Here is a 20,985-nt window from a genome sequence, read left to right as displayed (position 1 = left end):
GCAGACCCAGTGCTGTATTATCTCAAGCATTACAGTGTAACCCTATTTCTATAAGCGATCCACCTTGCTGCTCCCAGAGATGCTGACTGTGTGAATGCCTGGTTCAGGTACATAAGCTATTCGTGTCACCGGTGCTCCACTTATGCTCTATCCACAAGCAGGAGAAACTGCTTAAAACAATTACGGAGATTTAAATGAGCCAATGTGAAACACTGGATTTCAAAAAAATCTCAGTTTAGGATGTTTTTTAAGGGGCAAAACATTTAATTGATCTATTTTCGGTTCCAATGAAAGGCTTCGGGATAGCTACTACTACAAATAGAACTCCTGGGAAGTCTCACATAATATCTGGTATTCCAATACTGGCTTTAATAACAGCAAGCACTAATAGAAATTATGGCCAGATGCTAGATAAGGTCAGCTGAAAAATACGGTGGGGGGGAATGGGGGTTAGATTTATAGTACTAGCTCAAATTTAGAATCAACAAATTAAAGGGTAAGAGATCAGAATATAAAGAGTTTCTTGCTAAAATATAATAAAGTGTCTCTATTATAAGCCTGACTTGACTAAAGGTTTAGTAAAGTTAAGCAGGACTTTGCTATCAAACATTCAAGGAAATCCAGCTGTTAGTATAATGGACCAAAGTCAAGGGGAATATTTCAATATAGTGATGGTACTAGATGAAAGGTATGGAGGTTGCCAAATTACTAGGGATTATCCTCTGAGGACCATGAATATGCACAGCACCTTAGAGAGTTAGAGAATGTTGCTCATCCAATGCAACAGAGCACATGTATAACAGAGTACATTTACAAAGAGGATTTCTGACATGTAGCTAGTGACATATATAGACACCCCTCAATAAGTAGAAAAACCAACAGGTTATAAATCCTTGTTTAATAGTTACACCACCAACTTCCTGTTTTAACCCCTGCAGAGAGCTCAATAGCTCACAGAGCAGTTATTATTCTGTGTTTTTCATTGCCCAGTTCTCATTCAGTTAAATGAGGTTATTGTCAGTGACAATCATTTAGTTTAAATGGCTGCTTCTCTGAACAACAAGCTGGATTTTATCACCCACACATCAGTCTGAATAAAAAGAGATACCACAAGCTGTTAAATGATGTTGTGCATGATGATGGTGTTTATATATGATGTCAGCACCATGGTGCTGTGTTTGGTGTGTGTGTGTGTGTGTGTTTGTGTGACAGGCTGCATACTACAGCACACATGCTGACTTTTACCCCCTGATGTATTCCTGGTATATTGCTGACAGCCTGCAGTCTGAAGAATACATTCATTTAATGATCGCTGGCCTGGGTTTGTGTGCGTGTGTGTGTGTGTGTGTGTGTGTGTGTGTGTGTGTGTATGTGTACGTATAAGCAGTTGGTGTGCTAACAACAGACTCCCTACTGCTTACTGGAGTCAAGAGGTCCATGTGTTGAGGTCACAGCACAAAAATTTGACTCGTGATCATATATTTTATCGAGAACAGATGGAGTCGATTAAACTGAAGACACACAGCAGTTAAATACATTAGAATAATAATAACACAGCTGTTTACCTTTACCACAGACAGAACAAAAAAATTAACATTTTGGATGTTGACACTTGAATGATTTCAGAAATTATTGGTTTTAATAGTGCTATCAAACAAAATATTTACTTGTGATTAATCGCATTTATGTCATAGTTAACCCGCAATTAATCGCACATTGTTACCTATTCTAAATGTTAAGGCTATATTCAACAACAACAAAGCGGATGTGGGAGATAAAATTGTTTTCACACATTCAGGTAATTCACTTGTTCCTCGCTAAAAGTTCAAATCCTTTTAACATTATTGTGCAACCGTGCCCCTATTTTCAACTGCTGCTGAATAACGTGCATTAACATTCCATGGTCTCTTGAATGCAGCATAACTGTAGCAAGCTCCTTCGTGGTAACTAGCGGTAAAAACAAACGTTGAAGACGAGCTCCGTGTTACACAGCGCCCATTGCTAGCTGTTTAAGCAGCTACAGACCTCCATCACAGCTCGGTCATATCTGCGGCATTTAGTAGATTTGTTGAGTCGCAAAAGAGTTCCTCAACACCGCCTCTGGTACCCTACATGGTGCTCCTTCAGGTCAGCAGTAGCTGGTTGTTCAGTTATTGCTCAGCTGGGGACAGAGCCGGTCATTTCGGGGGGGATTACGCACTAGTGTGCACGGCGCTTCTATTGTTTTGTTTCTGGTCCAGCTAGATCCGTTGTGATGTTATAGTTTTTCTGACGTCACTAGTTGTTGCGACAGCATGTGAAAAAATGACAAAGTTTGCTAGGCAAAAAAGAACATTAATGTCGCAATAAAAAATTTGACGCTGTTAAGATGAGTTTGCGTTAGTTTTTGCATAAATGAGCCGGAAGAACCTATAAAATTAAAGTACTGGTATATTAAAGAATAAAGAATAAAAGCCATCCGAGTACAAGGTTGTGATTAAACCAATAATTGGACCACACTAAAAAGACTAAACTCAAAGGGTTGATGTTGAGTACAGGTTCTACAGCTAACACAATTGTAAAAGTCTAGTTTAATATATAGATTCACGAGTTTGAAGATGCAAAAACTAATTTATATGAATTATTCTGTCCTCCATCTTGACAATTGTAAAGGTGAAATGTAGAACGTTCGCGTTTCATCTATCTACCAGGATTGTAGGCTTGCACATATTTGATTGACCAAAAGTGTGTGCTGTGGTAAAACTCTTCTTTTGTAGGTGCCCTCTTGGGGCCACCGATGTGCCTACACACTGAGGAGCTGCATTTTATTATTTTAATTCTTGGATGCAGGGCTATGAAAAAGAGTTGTAAGAGTTAAAGCTGCAGATTTAGTAAGAAAAAATTGATGCTTTCATGAACACAATCACACAGTTCGGTTTATACTACACTGGGTATCTGCATACAGTGATGTGTTCATACATCTACTGGCACTTCCGGTTTGCATGTTAAGTCAGCTAACCATAATCTATGGACTGCATGCAGACCCTTAAGGCCCCGTGGATGTAGAGAGTATAATTTTTGTTTACTGTAAGTCCAAATTCAGAGAGACTGTAAACTCTAAAAGTAGAAAAGGTGTGGGTAAATTTTAGATTGAGCTAAAAATAATTCAAAAAATAAAGCTGAACATGTCAAATTTAGAAAGGCATTGATGCTGTTTACTCTGTACTGTCAAGTTACCAAAACAAGAAGGAACAAATGCTATAAAAAGACACCATCTATGTTAATCTTTGTAGACCATCCTGACAGGTGTGATCATGAAGAAGAAACACATACACCTAAAACTCTGAATAACCCAGAAACACAGAGAGAGGTAAATATCTAAAATACAGATGGGTGGGTAAAAAGAGAAAAAGGGACTTCATGTCAGTAAAATTTGGTTTCAATTCAGTCCTTTAGAAGTGTTGCGCTCAACAACATGTGTGTTTGTGTGTAATCTAATCAGGTTGTGGAGATTACCATTAAGTCGTCCGGCAGGGATAACACTCCCTTTCACCTAGCTGATTCAAAAGTTGCACTTATAAACGGGGGTTAACAGCTTGCAATAAGATGCTGGATTGTGTGTGTGTGTGTGTGTCACCAAGCTAATCTTCATTGCTACGGAAAGATGAGAGGGCCAAAGAAAAGCAGCCGACACAGTGAACAACTCTGAGACAAGACGTGACAAGAGAGGGCAGAGAGAAACACACATACACACAAAAAAAGACACACACTCAGAAGATGATAGAGTCAGACGCACTCCCCCAACAATAACAGTGCAGAAGGAGAGGCTTGTCACCTTTCTCCTGTGCAAGGTCACATCAACAACTATGTTTGTTACAGTGTGCGTGCATGTGTGTGTGTGTGTGTGTGTGTGTGTGTGTGAGAGAGTGTGTATGTGTAGGCGCGCTGTCAGAACAGGTAACATCATGACTTGAATCTCACACTATAGAAAAAAATATATGAATTTGTAAAGAACAGTTTCATCATGTCTCTTCTCAGCACGCAACCCTGATGAGGTAATTCTACATACAGGAAGATGTCAAAGTGAACTTTTGTAATAATGTCATTCTTCAGTCAAATGTTTAAAAAAACAAAACAATATGAGGGCAGGTAAGTATCTTAGCAACACTTCAGGAGAATTCACTTCAATGTCAAGCGGGCATAAAAAAGATTTTAACAGGCCTTTTGCACCTGTCTGTGCACCATCTCCCCTGCACACTAATGTGCACAACCATTGTTTTGTGCATACAGCTGTGCTCTTTGTGGGAGTTGCACTCTAACACTGTAGTTTGCGGTTTACTGGCCATACTTTCAAATGTAGGCTACATGGCATTTCCAGGGATGGAACAATGACATGCAATTTATCCAGCGCTCATCTTGATCTTTCTATCATATTTCCTGTAGCTGATTTCGAAACTGTCTTCTACTGAGAAGCACACAAGAAAATATTGAAATTATGATTCCAAGCAAGATTAGAAAAATATAACCACTGTTTAACTGCAAACTGTTGTTCCTCAACAAGGTCCGCCCGCATTCAGAGCGATGAATTTCAGGTGGGTCTCAGTATCTCAGCATGGACTGCAGCGCTTCAGACGACACAGGGTGATTTAAAAAAAGAAAAGAAAACGAAACGTTTTTGGTCCTGTATTGTGCTCACTTAAGCATCTATCACTATCACGGATCCCAAAGAGATCCACTATGCTCTTGTGGGAGGGTTCTTTGTGTCATTATGGTTCTGTGCAGAACCTCCTCCCTGGCCAAGGACCAATAAAAAACGTATTTCCCAGCATGCACAGAGGGCTCCAAAAGTATTTCTCTCTGTTATTGCTTGCTAAAGCTTCTCTTCCACTTATAAAAAAGCAGAGCTAACAAGGTGAGTGGGCAGAGGACCTGCTGATGTGTATCAGAGGCAGAGAGTCAACAACACCGGTGACCGGCCGATGATGCTGTTTATAGACCAAAGGCAAGCAGAGAGAGTAGCTGTAAATCAACACTTGAGCCAAGTAAAGTCTGGATTTGCAGCTCTTTTGCAGCTAGAAAATGTCAAACACAGTGCTACATCTTACTACCGGAGACATTTCTGCAAGGCAACAAAAAACAAGAAAACCTAGATGCCAAAACACATGTATTACTACTTCAGTATGTGCACATGTTACCACTGTATGCAAAATTGTGACTTATTCTAACTCCGCAAAGCAGAACTGTGCATAAATCTATGTCCTGATTCAGTGCAAGGCTTCATTACACAACATCACCTGGTAAACACATGCAGCTGCTAGATGCTTAAAGGAGAATCCCGGTCGATTTCCACACATAGCTCGGTTGTTTGTAAATGTGGAGTGCTGTCAGTAGAGAGAAAAATGAAACCAATCGGTGCAGCCTACACCGTGTTATCCTCCTTTTAGAGTTAGCACCCAACAGGCTTTAACAGGGCAAGTTTTAAATGTGTTTTTAGCCTCGAAACATGTTAAAAATGTCATTAAACGTGCCTGCCCATGTGAAGTGATTCCTTCCGAAAGGGGAACACAGGGAATCTGACTGCAGAAAAGCATGAGAGTTCTGCAACAACAGAGGAAAAACAGACTTTCCACTCATCTTTAACACAGTTGCATGTTGATAAAAATGCACAACAAAAACGTATGTTGTTGACAGTAAAAGTTAAAAAATGTAATGTTCCAATTTAATTTTCTGTTGCATTGCTCTTGATAATAACGTTTTATAATCTGAGGTTGCAAAGACAACTTTGATATCTTAAACAATACTGATAAAGCTATTCAGAAAACCTGAACTTGCAACATCTTTTGTCTCGTACTATACAAACATCTGATTCAGAACTGTATTTTGTGTTAAAGTTGCTCAGACTACATGCAGACCGGAGATATAAAAGAATGAAATGTCATTTGTGGCCAGCTTATGCGCTCACAACAACCACTTAGTTTGGTGTTACTTATTGCTTTTGCCATGGATGCAATGTCATGCCAATTAACAGTATGTTGATGGCCTTTTACCCCAATTAACCTCAACTTTAAGCAGATGTTTCTGTTGGCTACATGGGGGTACTATACACTGCAGTTACTAGAAGGTATATTTATTAATGGTAGGTTACCATTTCCATGTACTTCGATAAACTAGGCTCAACATGTCCTGGGCTGTGTCTTTGTACAGGACACACACAGATGGTGAAAAACATGTTTGACTGTCCCTTTAAGATACTGAGGTCCAGTCGTGAAGCTCTGATGGAAAAGACAGTTGTTTGCGTTTATAGACACTGACTTTACTGTCCAGAATCACTGCATTAGATCAGAAAGCAAAATTCTCTTTCAGGCTTTTTCCTTTAGGATGACACACACACACACACACACACAAAACAAACACATCTTGAGATTTAACAATGATCATAAATAAATGCATGACGAGTGAAGTCATCACTTATACACATAGTCCCAACCGCCTTTGTTTCACACACATGCACACACAGTCACGCATGCTCACACTACATGATGACCTAATCCCTCACGTCACCCCTCCTTTATCACACACACACACACACACACACACACACACACACACACACACACACACACACACACACACACACACACACACACACACACACACACACACACACACACACACACACACACACACACACACACACACACACACACACACACAATCCATTACGACCCAACCCCAGCTGATGCCTTCCTTTATGTTCCATTCGTTTAAATTCATTAATGTCATCGTCTGTAATAGACGAATGTGAACTTAACAAAGAGAGACTTATCATATCAGGATTATCATTGGTACTGTATATTGTAATTATCAATACAATGTTAAACTTTCAGAAAATGAGTCTGTTTGTGGTTCATCGTGTTGTTTAGGATCCACATGAGTTAAAACTGATCTACCAAATCTTGTTTGAGGAAACACAATACAATCACATGATTAACAGACTAAATGCACCATTGTGCTCCAAACCAACTTAATCACACTGAATAATTTAAGATGTGTCAACTGTTGGGATGTCAAGAAGCTCAGACATCCTGAACAGAACCCTCCCAACCAAGACATTTATTAGTATACATTTTCATTTTCTGCTCAGGCCACTTGAAATATTCTTTATGAAGAAACTTAACATTCTGAGGATATATCCTCATAAACCTTCTGCTCTTCAAGAGCTACTCTGCGTGACAAAAGCACTATGAAATGGAGTTAATGGATATATGTCCACGAGTGTGTGTGTGTGTGTGTGTGTGTGTGTGTGTGTGTGTGTGACTCCAGGGAATATTCTACTGTCATCACACCTTCTTTTTCATTCTAGGGGCCATTCTCTTTTTACCTCCAGATATTTATTGTATTTTTAGGAAGCCACTGATCTTATTGGCCTTGCTGGAAAGCAAATCAAAACGGTGAACACATGCCTCATACATGCCTCCGCGTATGTGTGTGTGTGTGTGTGACTGGCCAAAAGAAGTCCTCTCTGTGTTAGAAAGTTGTCTTCAGGGTAAAAGAGAAACACCCTCTCCCTCCCCACTTTGCTGTGTCCTGCAGTTCATCCTTAAATAATTCAAATGTCTCCCCTCTTCCCCCAGCATACCGGGAGCGCGCGCTCACACACACACACACACACACACACACACACAATGTCTAGAATTGGCATCGATGTGAAGTTGGCTTTTCATTCAGCTGGAGACTGAGGCTATGTCCACCCTCAATCTGGAAAGGCATCTTTTTGTCTTTCCCCTGTGCTCCCTGCCAGTGTCTCTGTGGATACACTGGTTTCATGTTGTAAGGTGGACTAGGGCAATGCTCCACATGACAGCAGACTGAATGATTTAAAATAGGTCTGCAAAAAAGGCTATTATTAACAGGGTTACTATTTATAATGTTAATGATTGAGTAATCTGCCGAATATATTCTTTATTCATTGATTTATAATGTCTTAAAATGAAATAAATTCACATTGTTGAACTTTAAACACAGACAATCCGCTAATCGTCACATCTGAGAAGCTGAAGTCAGAGAGTGTTGCCGTTTTGGCTTAAAGAATTACTGAAACGATTAATTGATTATCATAACAGTAACCGTCTCCGGTATACAACCAATGGTATAATTTCTATTTTTGTGCTTCTCCAACTATAATTTATAAACAAGTTAGTTTCTCCAGGGCCTAAATGCAGCATGCCGGAAACTAGCCTTGGCTAACAGTTAGCAATTATGACCCCTAATCTAATCACTACTTCATATTTGTGCAATCATCTAGCAAATAAAATGGCAGGAATATACAGTATGTTAACTACAATTCATGTACATGTTTGTTTAGCTGCATAGCAACTTAAAATAAACACACTTGCTTAACACTTAATCAACATTTTCAAATTAACTTGCATTATTCTGGCTACACGTTCTCATTCCTTGTCTTTTTCTCAGATACACACAATCTTTCTCTATTGTATCTGTTCATGTGTATGTTTTCACATGGACCGGGAGCACATCTATGCAAATGCGCTCACGCGCATACACACACGCACACATGCATACGCAGACGCACACGCACACGCACACATCTATTCCCTCTGGTACTACTGGCAACATTGTGGATTAAAATAGCTGACGACCCACATATCCAAGTTTGGTGGGCATGGCTCTGCTGGGCCAGACACTACAACCATTTGTCTACATACAACAGCACACAGCTGGCCTAATTTCGAAATCTAGCAATTACTTCAAATATTGAAAAATGGTGACCCGGTGAGCACATCACACATTCATGATGAATAGAATTAATGAATAATATTAAAAATTGGGTGGTATTTGGACATTTGGGATTAGGAAAGTTAGGCTAGAAGGAAGTATTTCTGAGGTAAGCTAATTGGATATGAGTAGTTATTTTTATCAACATGTTATTAAGTAAAAATTAATGATTCAATCAGTGATATTGTAGTTCCAAATTTACTAAGTGTTATCCAAAACACTGAGGCAGATCACTAAAAGCTGGTGCAGGAAACACATTAGACAAAATTACATAATGTGGATTCAGTTAGTGACTCAGACATTTAACATTTCTGGTCCTGCAGCTGTTCATTCTTTGTCGTGCCATTTGCTTCTTGATATCCCGATTAGGTGGATCCAGCCAATGAGAGCTGGAGGAAAAGATGAAAGCAAAATATGACTAGGTGGCAGGAGCCAACTGAGCTGACGTTGCAATGGAACAGCTTTGAAATACGAAGGGTTTTGACCTCACATGAACAAAGTTTGCTTTTAAACTAAGTACGTACGTAAGGAGTTGTAATTTGAAGGGGAAAACCGGTGGAGGGTGAATACACTTGTGATCAACATTTCAAACACATACTATTGCAATGACTTCAAAGACAGCTGGCAGAAAGAGAGGAGATTAAAAGCGCACAACATGTTGCACATTCTTCAGTGTACTTTTGGTCTGGGTTTTGTTTTCTAATTTCCAAATTAAGGTTCCCTGTGTAGTTTTACTGTAAATATAAAAACGTTTACATTTATGTATCTTTGAGCTCTAACAAATAGGTTAAGGTTATTGAATGTCTCTCTTTCCAAATAAAACATATGCAAAACTACTCTTTTAAGTATTTAAAAAACAATTTTACAACCAGCATTGATTACATACCTTCTGGTAACAGTTTGGAGGAGACCATTTCATTTAATGTCTACAAATCTATTTTTGGGTAAATGTGACTTTCAGTTCTCGGTCTTTGTATTTCTATTGACACTCTCCCTGTCTCTCTCTCTCTCTCTCTCTCTCTCTCTCTCTGAGACAAAAAACTGTGTCTGCAGACTCGTAAAGAAAAACAGGACAAATTCCCAAGGTCATCCTCCTCCACTTCATATGACCCATTTACTGGGTCCCACTCTGCGCACGAACACAAACACGCACGCACACACATGCATAAAGGCAAACTGCAACACTGGCACGCTACATCCTCATTGCAACTCTGTGTGTTGTTGGGTTCAGATGCAGGCATACACACACACACACACACACACACACACACACACACACACACACACACACACACACACACAAAACAATGTGACATCCTTGATGAAACTCTCAGCACGAGCTGGTTTTAATACGACGCACTTGACTGACTCTTGAGTGACATTTCAACATTGTTGCAAAATCATGACAACAAACAAACTGAGGTTTGGTTTTAAACTTCTAAGTTTTGTCTGATGTAAAACTTACAGCAACAGTTAAACCTATCTTGCATACATTTGTCTAATTGTGATTTACACAGGTTTTGGTAAAACGTTAACATTGTAATACTGATTTCAGCCATACAGTGGCTTCAGAAAGTTTACTCACCCATGCTAACCCATGCTTCATTATAAAGAGCTAACTCCTTTAAAGTACTCCATGCTAATCTGTAGGTATGGTGAAGGGTATGTGATGATGTGGGGTTAATTTAATTCTAAAGACCAAGGGAACTTTATCAGGATGCATAGTAACCTGGATCCCTGAAATAATTGGCCTTTAAAAATAAAAATCTGCCTGCCTTTATGGGAATTTAACTAGTGGTGTGTATACTTACGCCCCCTGTATTTTAAGGAAGCACACTTATATATTTACAATGCATTATTCATTCACAAAGAAAATTGGTGGTCTTAAAAGGTTGGATTTTCCTAAAAAGGCTTGAAGATCAATTTCCAAAAGATGTTTTTTTATTCCTCTTTATAATCAACTTTAGCATGGGTGTGTAAACTTTCTCAAGCCATATACAATATTTCTTTACATAGTGAACCGCTAGCATACTGTGGTCTTAACTTGCTGATGTTGTGAGCTCCATTTAAAGACTCGGCTCCTGTCACCCCGGTACAGGTGGTGTGCCTTTGAAATCAATTTCAGAATGCACAATTTTGGCAGAATTGGGGCGGCCTCTAGCTCACCCAGTAAGAGCATGCGCCCCATGTAGGCTGAGTCCTTGCAGCGGCTCGAATCCGACCTGCGGCCCTTTGCTGCGTGTCATCCCCCATCTCTCTCCCTCTTTCCTGTCTATCCATTTGTCACCAATAAAAGGGAAAAGGCCGAAACAAATAACCTTAAAAGGTTTGGCACAATTACAGGAATTGGGGAAGCAGAAGCATGCTTCTTTGTCTTCTAATGTTGCAAGCTATGTACACAACATAGTAAACGAACCACAAATGGAGCTGTGTTTTTATTGTTTCGTGAGAAAGTGACATTGGTTGTTATTGAGATGGGGCCTGGGGACATGGTGGTGAACTTATTACTATTCAAATATTTCTGACTTACTTTAGAGTAGCCTAACAAAAAAAAAAAAACTAAGCAAGGTCTAATTACTTTCACGCACTATAGTCTTCTACAGCTTTAAGAAACCAGCGGCAAATAGTAGTGTATGTATCCTGGATGGTATACTGCCAATTGTAGGCCTTGTCAAGCTCTTACACACACTCACACACAAGCTAATAACGACAGGTCTATGAATTAAAATGTGATGGTGTGTTCCTTTACTTAAGCTGTGAGAATTTTCTCATGAGATCATAACTTAATGGAAAAGAGCCAAAGTAACTTTTCTGGTACATCGTGACATTTTATTGCTGCTAGTATTTGTAATTGTAATGAATTATTCTGTCTACTCTGGCCAAACAGCTTATCTTATTGTCCTTAATTTTCTCTACTTTAGCAGTAATAAAAGAAAGCAGAAATAAGTTAATAGGAAGCTATTAGGTAGGTCCTACAATGTAATTGTTTATTTGGAAAATGTGTTTCCATCAGCTTTTATTATTATTTTTCTTTTCTTTGCTAACTAATCAGCTTTTAAAACTCAGACCAGAGCAAAAAAATGAATTTTTATTCCTACCTTTTCAGTTGTTTTATGAGCAAACTGAAAATGTGCAAAAACAATAAAGGATGTTAGTGGGAGAACAGGGGCCAGGGAAGCAGGGAGAAGAGAGAGAAGAAAAGAAAAACAGACAGAGAGAGAGAGCTGGTGAGCAGAGAATGAGAGGGTTGGATGTATGCCAGGTCACAAGTCTTTATCCCTGAGCCAATCGGTCTGCAAACACCAGCTCAGCAGGATGTAGTGACACAAACGCAGAGTGCCCGACACACCTGGCTGTTCGTGCGTGTGTGTGTGTCTGTGTGTGTGTGTGTGTGTAAACACAGCTCAGCCTGGGATCACCAAAAGGATTTATCTTGATAAAAAAAGAATAAAAACAAAAACTCTCGACTTTTCTGGTTTGAAATAACTTCCCAAATAAAAGTGTGTCTGACCAGCAAGGCCAGTCTCATAACTTGGTATAAATGGAAAAAGTGACAAATGTGTGTATTAACGTGCAGGGGCTGACATAAGACTTCTCTAAGTGCCCAGTCAGACAAGAAAATGACTCAGCATCCATGATGGACGCTTTGTGATGAAGTAATTACTCACGCTCTCAGTCACCGACCAGACAGAAGTTAGCACTCTTGATTCAAGGGAACTTATTTGGAACACTAAAGACTGACTGCAGGTTGTGTTTTTTTTTTTGTGTGAAACAGTTTATACTCTTGCAAAGCAGTGGAACATGAAATTAAAAGGTGAAAGAACAGCTTGGACTCTCCAGCTGGTTAGCACAAAAAACAGTGGAAAAAAAATGCTCAGCATACTTCTCCGAGTCAAAGGTGACGCCTTGTTTTGCTTTATCCGAGCAACAGCCCACAACTTGAATATATTCAATTAACAATTATGTAAAATGGGAAAGAAAAATAATGGGAAGGAAAAATCCACATTTGAGAAGCTGGATTTAGAGAATGACTGAAACAATTAATCAACTATCAAAACACCTGCAGATTAATTGACCAAACATTGCAACTTAGTTCACCAAAGTTGAACTTTATATGAACGCTTAATGTGGATTTAGGGTACTTCTGCCAGCAAATCTACTCTGTCTCAGGAATTCCACCTTGGAGCTTTGACCACCACAAATGTACTCTTAGCCTGTTAAAAAACACAGTAGACAGCGCTGCAGTTGTTGGAGCTGTGACAGCAGTCAGCCCCTGCTTACAGTCTTTGGTAAGCTAGGGTATAACACCTTACTCTATCGAAGCCACGGAGATGAAACTGATATTGGTTTTCTCATCTGACGGCAGGTAATACCAGCACATTACCTAAAATGTTAGACTTTACATTCCTTATGAATACAAAAAAAACTCAACAGCTGTTATCCATAGTGTGCTTGAAGCATGGAGAGATGAATGGATAAATCTCCTTGTAAACTGTAGTAATCAAGCTCCATGGTGAATAGAGCTGGAGAGTTGCCCTCCATAAAAAACAACACTCATCTTGAAAGATCAGGGCTATGGCTTTCACAGTATAAGCTCTCTCCATCACAAGTGCAGTTCATTTGTTCTGCTTTCCTGCTGCTGTAGTCTGACTGCTCACTTTCTTATCTAATCTCAGCCACCGTAGACAGAGTGCCTTATTCACTTACTGAAATATGGGTTCTCAGGCAAGTGTGTGTGTGTGTGTGTGTGTGTGTGGGTGGGTGAATGAGTGTGTGTGTGTGTTTAACTTGTGAGTGTGAGCGTTTAACTTGAGTGATTTTAAATTATGAGGAGGAGACAATAACTGTGTGTGTGTTTGGGAAAACGATAAAAAGAAAATGAATGAATGCAGTGATTAGAGCAGCTCATATTGAGAATATTGGCACCAGCTCCCACACTGTAAGAAGTAAAGATGCACGTTTGTGACTAAAGGCTTCTGTTTTTACAGGTTTAATTTATTTTACAGCTTCACATGCTTTGCATTCTTTCTCTGGTTTGTGGTTGTCTCTGGACTATGTTATCTTTATATAGCTATGTTAGTGAAATAGTGCCTCATAATTATTTGCATTAGGATCTCCATCTATCTATTTTCTACAAAGCTTGTCCTGTTCAGAGTTACAGCGGGCTGCGGTTTGTCCCAGCATGCAGTGGGCAAGACGCAGGTCACACTGGACAAGTTGCCAGTCATTCATAGGTCTGACACATACAGATAAACTAAAGTTTCTATTAATGAATCGGAGCCTGGCAATTTCACAAGCCAAAAATCTCTGTTTTCACTGGCTACACGGTACCAATGCAACTGGAGTTTCAAAAAATCTTCAACCAGGCAGGAGTTTTCAAAAAGTTTTGGTTTCAGTGACTTGATACTGTGTTTGCATGTGGACGAATGGCTTAACAGTATAGAAAGAGCTGCAGTTTTGAAAAAAATGTGTTTGTGTGGACTGGCCTTAATCTTTGCTTAATTTATATTCATCGGGTGTGATTGTTGAAATCTTAGTAGTCTGTAGCAGATGCAGCGGTAAGTCATTAGTGTTGGACAAGTGGACGTTTTTTGGCGATACCAGACCAAAGGACAGATAATCAAGTCATTCGGGATTCATTCTAAAAGGAGCATGAACGATTGTGTGAAAAATGCATAGCAATCCATGTTATATGTGGTTCACTCGAGAAGTAGGACAGACATCACACTCCTTAGAAGTGATGAAACATTAGCAGAGCCCAAAAGGAGGCTTCTACATTGTTTACTGACCAGTAAAGAGCAGGAACCACCCTATTGATACGTTTTGATACAAATGAATTTAATATTTGAATAAAGTTTTTTTAATTAATTTTCTTTTAATAAATTGGTTGATGAACTGGTTAATTGTTCCTACACTAGAAATATATTGTTATACTGCCATACAATAATAAAGTAATGGAAGTAGTAAAAGTTCCAGTTGATGAATTCAAGAAGAAGAAGAATTCAAGATAAATTTGTTTTATTTGGCTTTTTACAAAGGGCATAACTTCAGGTATTTGGATTCCAAAAGCAGCAGCTACATTCCTTCTTCTCTTCACTTCTTTGTCTTTCTCTGTGTCGCTCCCTCACTTTTTTGACGTCTTTTCTCTCCATTCCTTTGTTTATCTCCCTCATCGTCCTCTTTTTTTCATCTGCTATGACTATGAGGAAGCACTTACATAACTCTGTGTGTGCGTGTCAGTTGTAACGCAGGACGGATGGCAAGATAGACAAGAGGAAGTTTGCATGATATAAGGTCTTCTCTTTCCTGACTAACATTTACTTGCATTTATGCATCTTACCTCATGTATTGTGTCTACTGGTGTTTCCTTTCTGGATCATTCTTTCCTCCACTTATCCACTCACCCCCACCCCCATCTCTTCCATCCCTACATGCAGAGTTACTGGGCTGTGAAATGTGAAAAACTGCAGCATGCATGGCAATTCATTATCTTGTCAACTTTCCCAGGGCCAGCCTCAAGCAACGGGGAGAGAGAGAGAGAGAGAGAGAGAGAGAGAGAGAGAGAGAGAGAGAGAGAGAGAGAGAGAGACAGAGACATTGAGAAAAAACAAGTTCATGCAGTGGTCCTTATCCATGCAGTGGGTTAACAGGTTACCAATAAGAAAAGATGAAGGGGAAACAATGGACATGAGAAGCTACACAGCTGGCTGAGTATGTTATGACTGTCAAAATCTTATGAGTAGGACTGGGTCTCATTTTTTATGTTTGAATACAAAACCCACTTTAAATACATGAAATACACCCCACTTCTAAATGTCATGTGTCATGTCATGACACATGACAATGTCATGATGCCAGAAGAATCAATTTGTGAACAATTACAAAACCAGTACCATCACTGTATTTGACCTGAACTATTAGCATTGGTTGTGGCATTAATGATTTGAGTTGAAAAAAAGCAGTGCTTGGTGAGGTTTGTCAGTATCTCTTTTGCAGAACTTCTGAGGATTAGACAAAAGTACATGCAATGGTGGAATCTGCAGTAGGTACAACACTGCCAGAATGCACTCTTAAGAAAGATGCAGGGCTGTGGGTTGTAGGCTTGTCAAGCCTAATGGAGACATTGTACTGTATATCACAAACAGAGAGCTGGTAGGTCTAGCATAGTGCTGTAACGACTCCACAGCAAATAAATCAATCACCTCCAAAAAAACTACAGACACACAGAGAGTACATAAACCAAGAGACAAGATGAGAAAGAGACTCAGACGGTTTAAAGCATTGTTAGGCTTCTGAGTGAGGCTGCTTACCTGCATGCAGTGTCCATTTACTGTATAGTATACAAATAAAATAAAAGCTGCCTATGAGTCTATTAATGCAGATATATCTGTATTCACAAGAACGACATGAAACCTAAACCTCTGCTGCAGTTTTCATCCCCATCAAACATTTGTTGCCACCGTCTATTTTTCCCTTTAGCTCCTCAGACTTTGGCATGGCTCTGCTTTGAAATAAATGGATTATATCTAATTGGGAAGTCTGGGTTTGCCATTTTATCCTTGGACTATGCACGCATGCACACACACACACACACACACACACGCACACACACACACACAAACAAACACACACACAAATCCCTTAAGCAAATCACATCAGTCCGGACCTGCAAAGATGCAGCAATTATATGCAGAATATGGGCTCATACTGTCAGAGGCAACACGGCTGAGAAAGAGAGAGAGAGAGAGAGAGAGAGAAAGAAAGAGGAAAGAGTGTGTGTGTGAGTGTGTGTGTTAGGGGTGGGAATTACCCGACGCCTCCCAATACAATATCATCCCGATACTTATGGCACAATACGATGTTATTGCGATTTTAAACATATTGCAATATACTGCAATATACTTATAATTTTTCCCCAATTTCAAATGATGTCCCCAAAAAGAAACTTTGTTAACATCTGTTTTATCTAAACAGATACATTTCTCTGTGTTTGTTCATCTCACTTTAATTTTATTGCTGCAAAATGGGATTGTCAAAGAAGATATCGCAACACTATGTTGTATTGATTGTTTCCCCCACCCCTAGTGTGTGTGTGTGTTTGTGTGTTTGTTCCAGATGTTTAGCTATGATGCAAAGCAGCTGATAAAAGAAGCCAGAACAAGGAAACAAAAGACAATAAGCATGATGCAGGGACAAACAAGCCAGATAAATGACACACAAAATTCTGGTTGTTTGTTTGTGACTCAGTGTCTGCGTGTGTGTGTGTATGTGTGTGTGTGTGTGTGTTTTTCTCTGTCTGTCTGACAGCAAACGGCCAATTACTGTCGAAAGTGGCGGGATGAGTCCTGCCAGACTCTGCCATAGCTTTCCATTAGTGCATGCCAGCCGTGTGTGTGCGTGTGTGATTCAGTGAAAGAGGGGATAGAGGGAGACAGAAGGAACAAGATTGGAAAAAATGTGAATATGCCTGGTCCCAGTGTGTCTGCCTGTCTGTCTGTCTCTCTCTTCTCTCTGAGATTGGCCCCACTAGTGCAGACAAAATTGACAAACATTTTTTTTTAATCAGTTTTCCATCTACAATAACAAATTTTTCCACCCTGAGTTTATATGAAAACCGCCCTCACTGTAGAGTATTAAAACTTGTGTAATAGTTTGTGTGAGTAAAGTGGACATTTCTTAGAAGCTACATTTACAAATATGATGGGATACGTCCAAACGCCGGGTGCCAGATGTTGTTAGCCTAGCTTAGCACAAAGACTGGAAGCAAGGGGAAACTGCTAGCTTCCACTAAAAGAAGCTCCATCAGCTCGTCTTTACCTGTTGCATCTTGTTAGCTAGATAGTAACAGCAACCAATACATCAAAGAACCAAACTGTTCATGGTAATGAAACAGCTCAAATTAGCAGTTTGCTCATTAACCCGGAGGTCTGAGAATAATTTATTTATTTATGGCCATTTTTGGCAGAACAACTCCACATGAAGAAGAAGCACACACCTTGACAGCTAGCTATTAGCAAATCCATCTTACAGGTCCAGGACTTACCAATGAGGATCCAAATAAACAACTAATTTCAGCCAATCACATAAAACAACTGCTATCATTCCCTTTTGGTTTTAGTGCAAAAAACAAGGTGTCACATACAGTAGCTGTCACATTTCCAACGATACCTTACAGTGTACTCTTATTTTAACTGGATTTGGCTGAAATATGTGCAGCTATGTGCAGCAAATAAAAGTGTGGATAAACCGAGTGGAATTACTTCCCCCCCCAGCTCTACATTCCTGTCTCTCTGCACCAATTTAAACAGCTTTTGCAGCCATTCTGTGGAAAATGAGACATGACATCAAAACCTGAAACTCTATGAAACCTCTCAATCATTTAACAATATGATTACAGACGGGAAATATAGGCTACAGTGAATGAAACTACGTGCTGTTTAGACTAAAAATAGGAGGAGGCAGAGTGAATTTGTGTCAGTAAGACAGTCAGGGAGGAGGGATGCAGTCTGGGCCTCATTCAGGCCTATAAACACTAGCCATGGCCCGAGTACCGGTTTCAAGGTATACAGAGGTCTGAAAAAGTCACGGTTTTCTGTCATACCGTTCCTAAGGTATGAGCTGTTTTTTAGAAGTCTTCAGAAAGTTGTTTCAAAATAAAATCCATTGTGTTCAATTTTTGCTGAAGGTTATCAAACCGTCAGAATCTCATACCGGCCCATGCCTAATAAACACCCATAGTCCAACTCTTTTAAATAGCGAACCAGAACCATTTAAGTGGATCTTGTACATACAGGGACCTATTGGGAGGCTTTGGTTTACTGCACCTTAAATGGCAGATAATGGTGGCAAAACACACTCACACAAGGCTGAAGTCACTTCCAATTAGCGGCTTATTTCTCAAGTTCATAGGGGGGAAACTTTAGGGAAAATATTTGTTTCACCTGATACTCTTATTAAATTATTATCTCTTTTGAATCTAAAAGTATTCCTCATTCAGATTTTGAAACCTTTACTCTATTCCTGGAATCAAAAAGGCCAATGTTTTTCACCTCCACAGACCACAAAACGTCCACAGGGTTGTATGCCGTACACAAAAAAATCACCATAATCAGTACAGTTAATAGTGTACATGTCAGACAAAGGGTATAAGACTGTGGGCTCTCATGCTCAGTATGTTCAGCAGTGGTTGATAATGTATAATTCAGCAAACAAACAGTGGCAGATGTGGATATATTATTTAAGAACAAGTCACTAGCTATTAAGCATGTGTCCATCTTTCATGGCCTGTGTGTGTGTGTGTGTGTGTGTGTGTGTGTGTGTGTGTGTGTGTGCATGTGTGTGATAATTCAAACCTATCAGGCTGACAGACCGGTCAATAGGTTAAATCAGTCACACTTAAGGGTGCATTCATCATCAGGTTGGACGGAAAAAACAAAATCACTCCACTGTCATCTTCAGTCAGCTCTCAATCAGTTCTCATCTGTCAATTAAATATATCATGAAGTAACTTCATCCAGTAGAACAGGACAAAAAGCAAAGCATGAGATTATTTCTCTCTCTCTCTCTCTCTCTCTCTCTCTCTCTCTCTCTCTCTCTCTCTCTAATGATAGCAGGATTTTCAGTACCTGCCATTGCAGAGTTCTATCCCACAGCCTTTCATATTACCATTGGGGTGAATATGTGTGGGATAAGTAAGTGGTAAACAAGCTGAATTTGATAATTGACAGACCAAAGTCAAGCCATAAAACTACCAACCTCTGGAAAAAAAAAACATTTTCAGCTTGACATCTGAGTTTTTTTCCCCCAGCAGCATGTAAAATGCTTTTTAGGTTTGGAGTCAAAATCAAAATATCATCATGGGGGATTTCACAGGACAACAGCTACATGCCCCTGCGTTTACACTAAGGCCTAGGGGGTTTAATAAACCCTTAAGTATGTTTAAGGATATTTAAGGGACCCTTCGTTCATATAATGGGGCGTGTTGGCGAAAATGTAAATATTTCTCAGTTTCTGTACGCATTTTAAAATGCTCTATGTCCATAGTGCTTGATGCGCTGTCTATATCCTCTCCTTCCTATCTGTGTGTGTGTGTGTGTGTGTGTGTGTGTGTGTGTGTGTGTGTGTGTGTGTGTGTGTGTGTGTGTGTGTGTGTGTGTGTTCTCCTGTCAGCGGACCTCGCCGTGCTCCATGTGAGCGACAGAAAAACTAACGCAACTACACGGGTCTGCCGCTGCTGCCGCTCTACTGATGCATAACACTAAAACCACACACCGAAAACACCAGCCGGCGCACACATGGCACTTCATCCCAGTTCCTAACCCCTCCAATTTCCCGGAAAAGAAGAGTAAACGCAGAATCTGACCTGCTGCCAGTTCTCCTCCAGGGAAGGCATCGCAGAGAAATAACCAGTGTCATGAACGAGTTGGAGTTCCTGGAAAATACTGTAATTCGCCAACACATCCATGCTCGATACAAAAATAGGAAAAGTCAGTAAAGAAGTCCGGAATCCAAACGATAAAAACGCACTTCTTCTTTCCTTCTTCCCAGACTTGTCAGGTTGAAAAACAAGTGCTGGAAAAATCCCAGCCGATGCAGACGAGCGCACCTGAGCACTTTATTTAAAAAAGAAAAAAGCCAACAAGAAAGAAATAGTTGATTATTTTATCTTTGCCAACGCAATCCACTCTCCTCTCTGCTCGCTCAGTCACGCCTCTCTCCTCGGTCCTGGCTCGGGGGTGCCAGATCTATTTCCGCATTGCCAGATTGCCAACGGTCTCCAGTCCGGACAAGCTGCCAGGTTGCCAGGTTTGCTCTTCCAGCAGCAGACTGGACCGCGCTGCAATCCAGGCGACCGGCGCGAGAGGGGAGGGAGGCAGGGGAGGAGCCACCTGCCAGTCAATTTCATGCGTGACCTAATAAGGTAAATAGGGTTGATGATGTCACTGGCGTCCAATTAAGGAGGCGCTGAAACTGAGTGAGCAGGCGGAGCTTTCAGGGATGTAGGGACGCTATTGGCTGCAGGAGGCTGACAGTCCGGCCGTAGATGGCAGTGTGGGGTGAGTTATTTTTAGAGGCCTATATAAAACCAGCAGCATTCATGTCTCAGTCATTACAGGCTGCACATGCTGAGAGGAAACATACCACGAGCGCTGCTGCTGCAAGGAAACATTACAAAAAGACGTAAACAGTGTATAAATGTGCAGGAAAAAG

At 40.2% G+C, this 20,985-nt stretch overlaps 1 protein-coding gene across 1 annotated transcript in view; it reads right to left on the bottom strand.

The window, feature by feature from the left end:
* Positions 1 to 20,619, bottom strand: part of klf7b (Kruppel-like factor 7b) — a 64,507-nt gene extending 43,888 nt beyond the window's left edge. The window contains exon 1 of the mRNA XM_034885240.1: positions 20,138 to 20,619. Within this exon, the coding sequence (XP_034741131.1) occupies positions 20,138 to 20,239 (102 nt within the window). The 5' untranslated portion in view covers positions 20,240 to 20,619. The remainder of the gene's footprint in view (positions 1 to 20,137) is intronic.
* Between the last annotated feature and the right edge of the window lie 366 nt (positions 20,620 to 20,985).

Source organism: Etheostoma cragini, chromosome 11, assembly GCF_013103735.1.
Source record: "Etheostoma cragini isolate CJK2018 chromosome 11, CSU_Ecrag_1.0, whole genome shotgun sequence".
NCBI classification, from domain to species: Eukaryota; Metazoa; Chordata; class Actinopteri; order Perciformes; family Percidae; genus Etheostoma; species Etheostoma cragini.
This window is presented reverse-complemented; position numbering and strand designations above follow the sequence as displayed.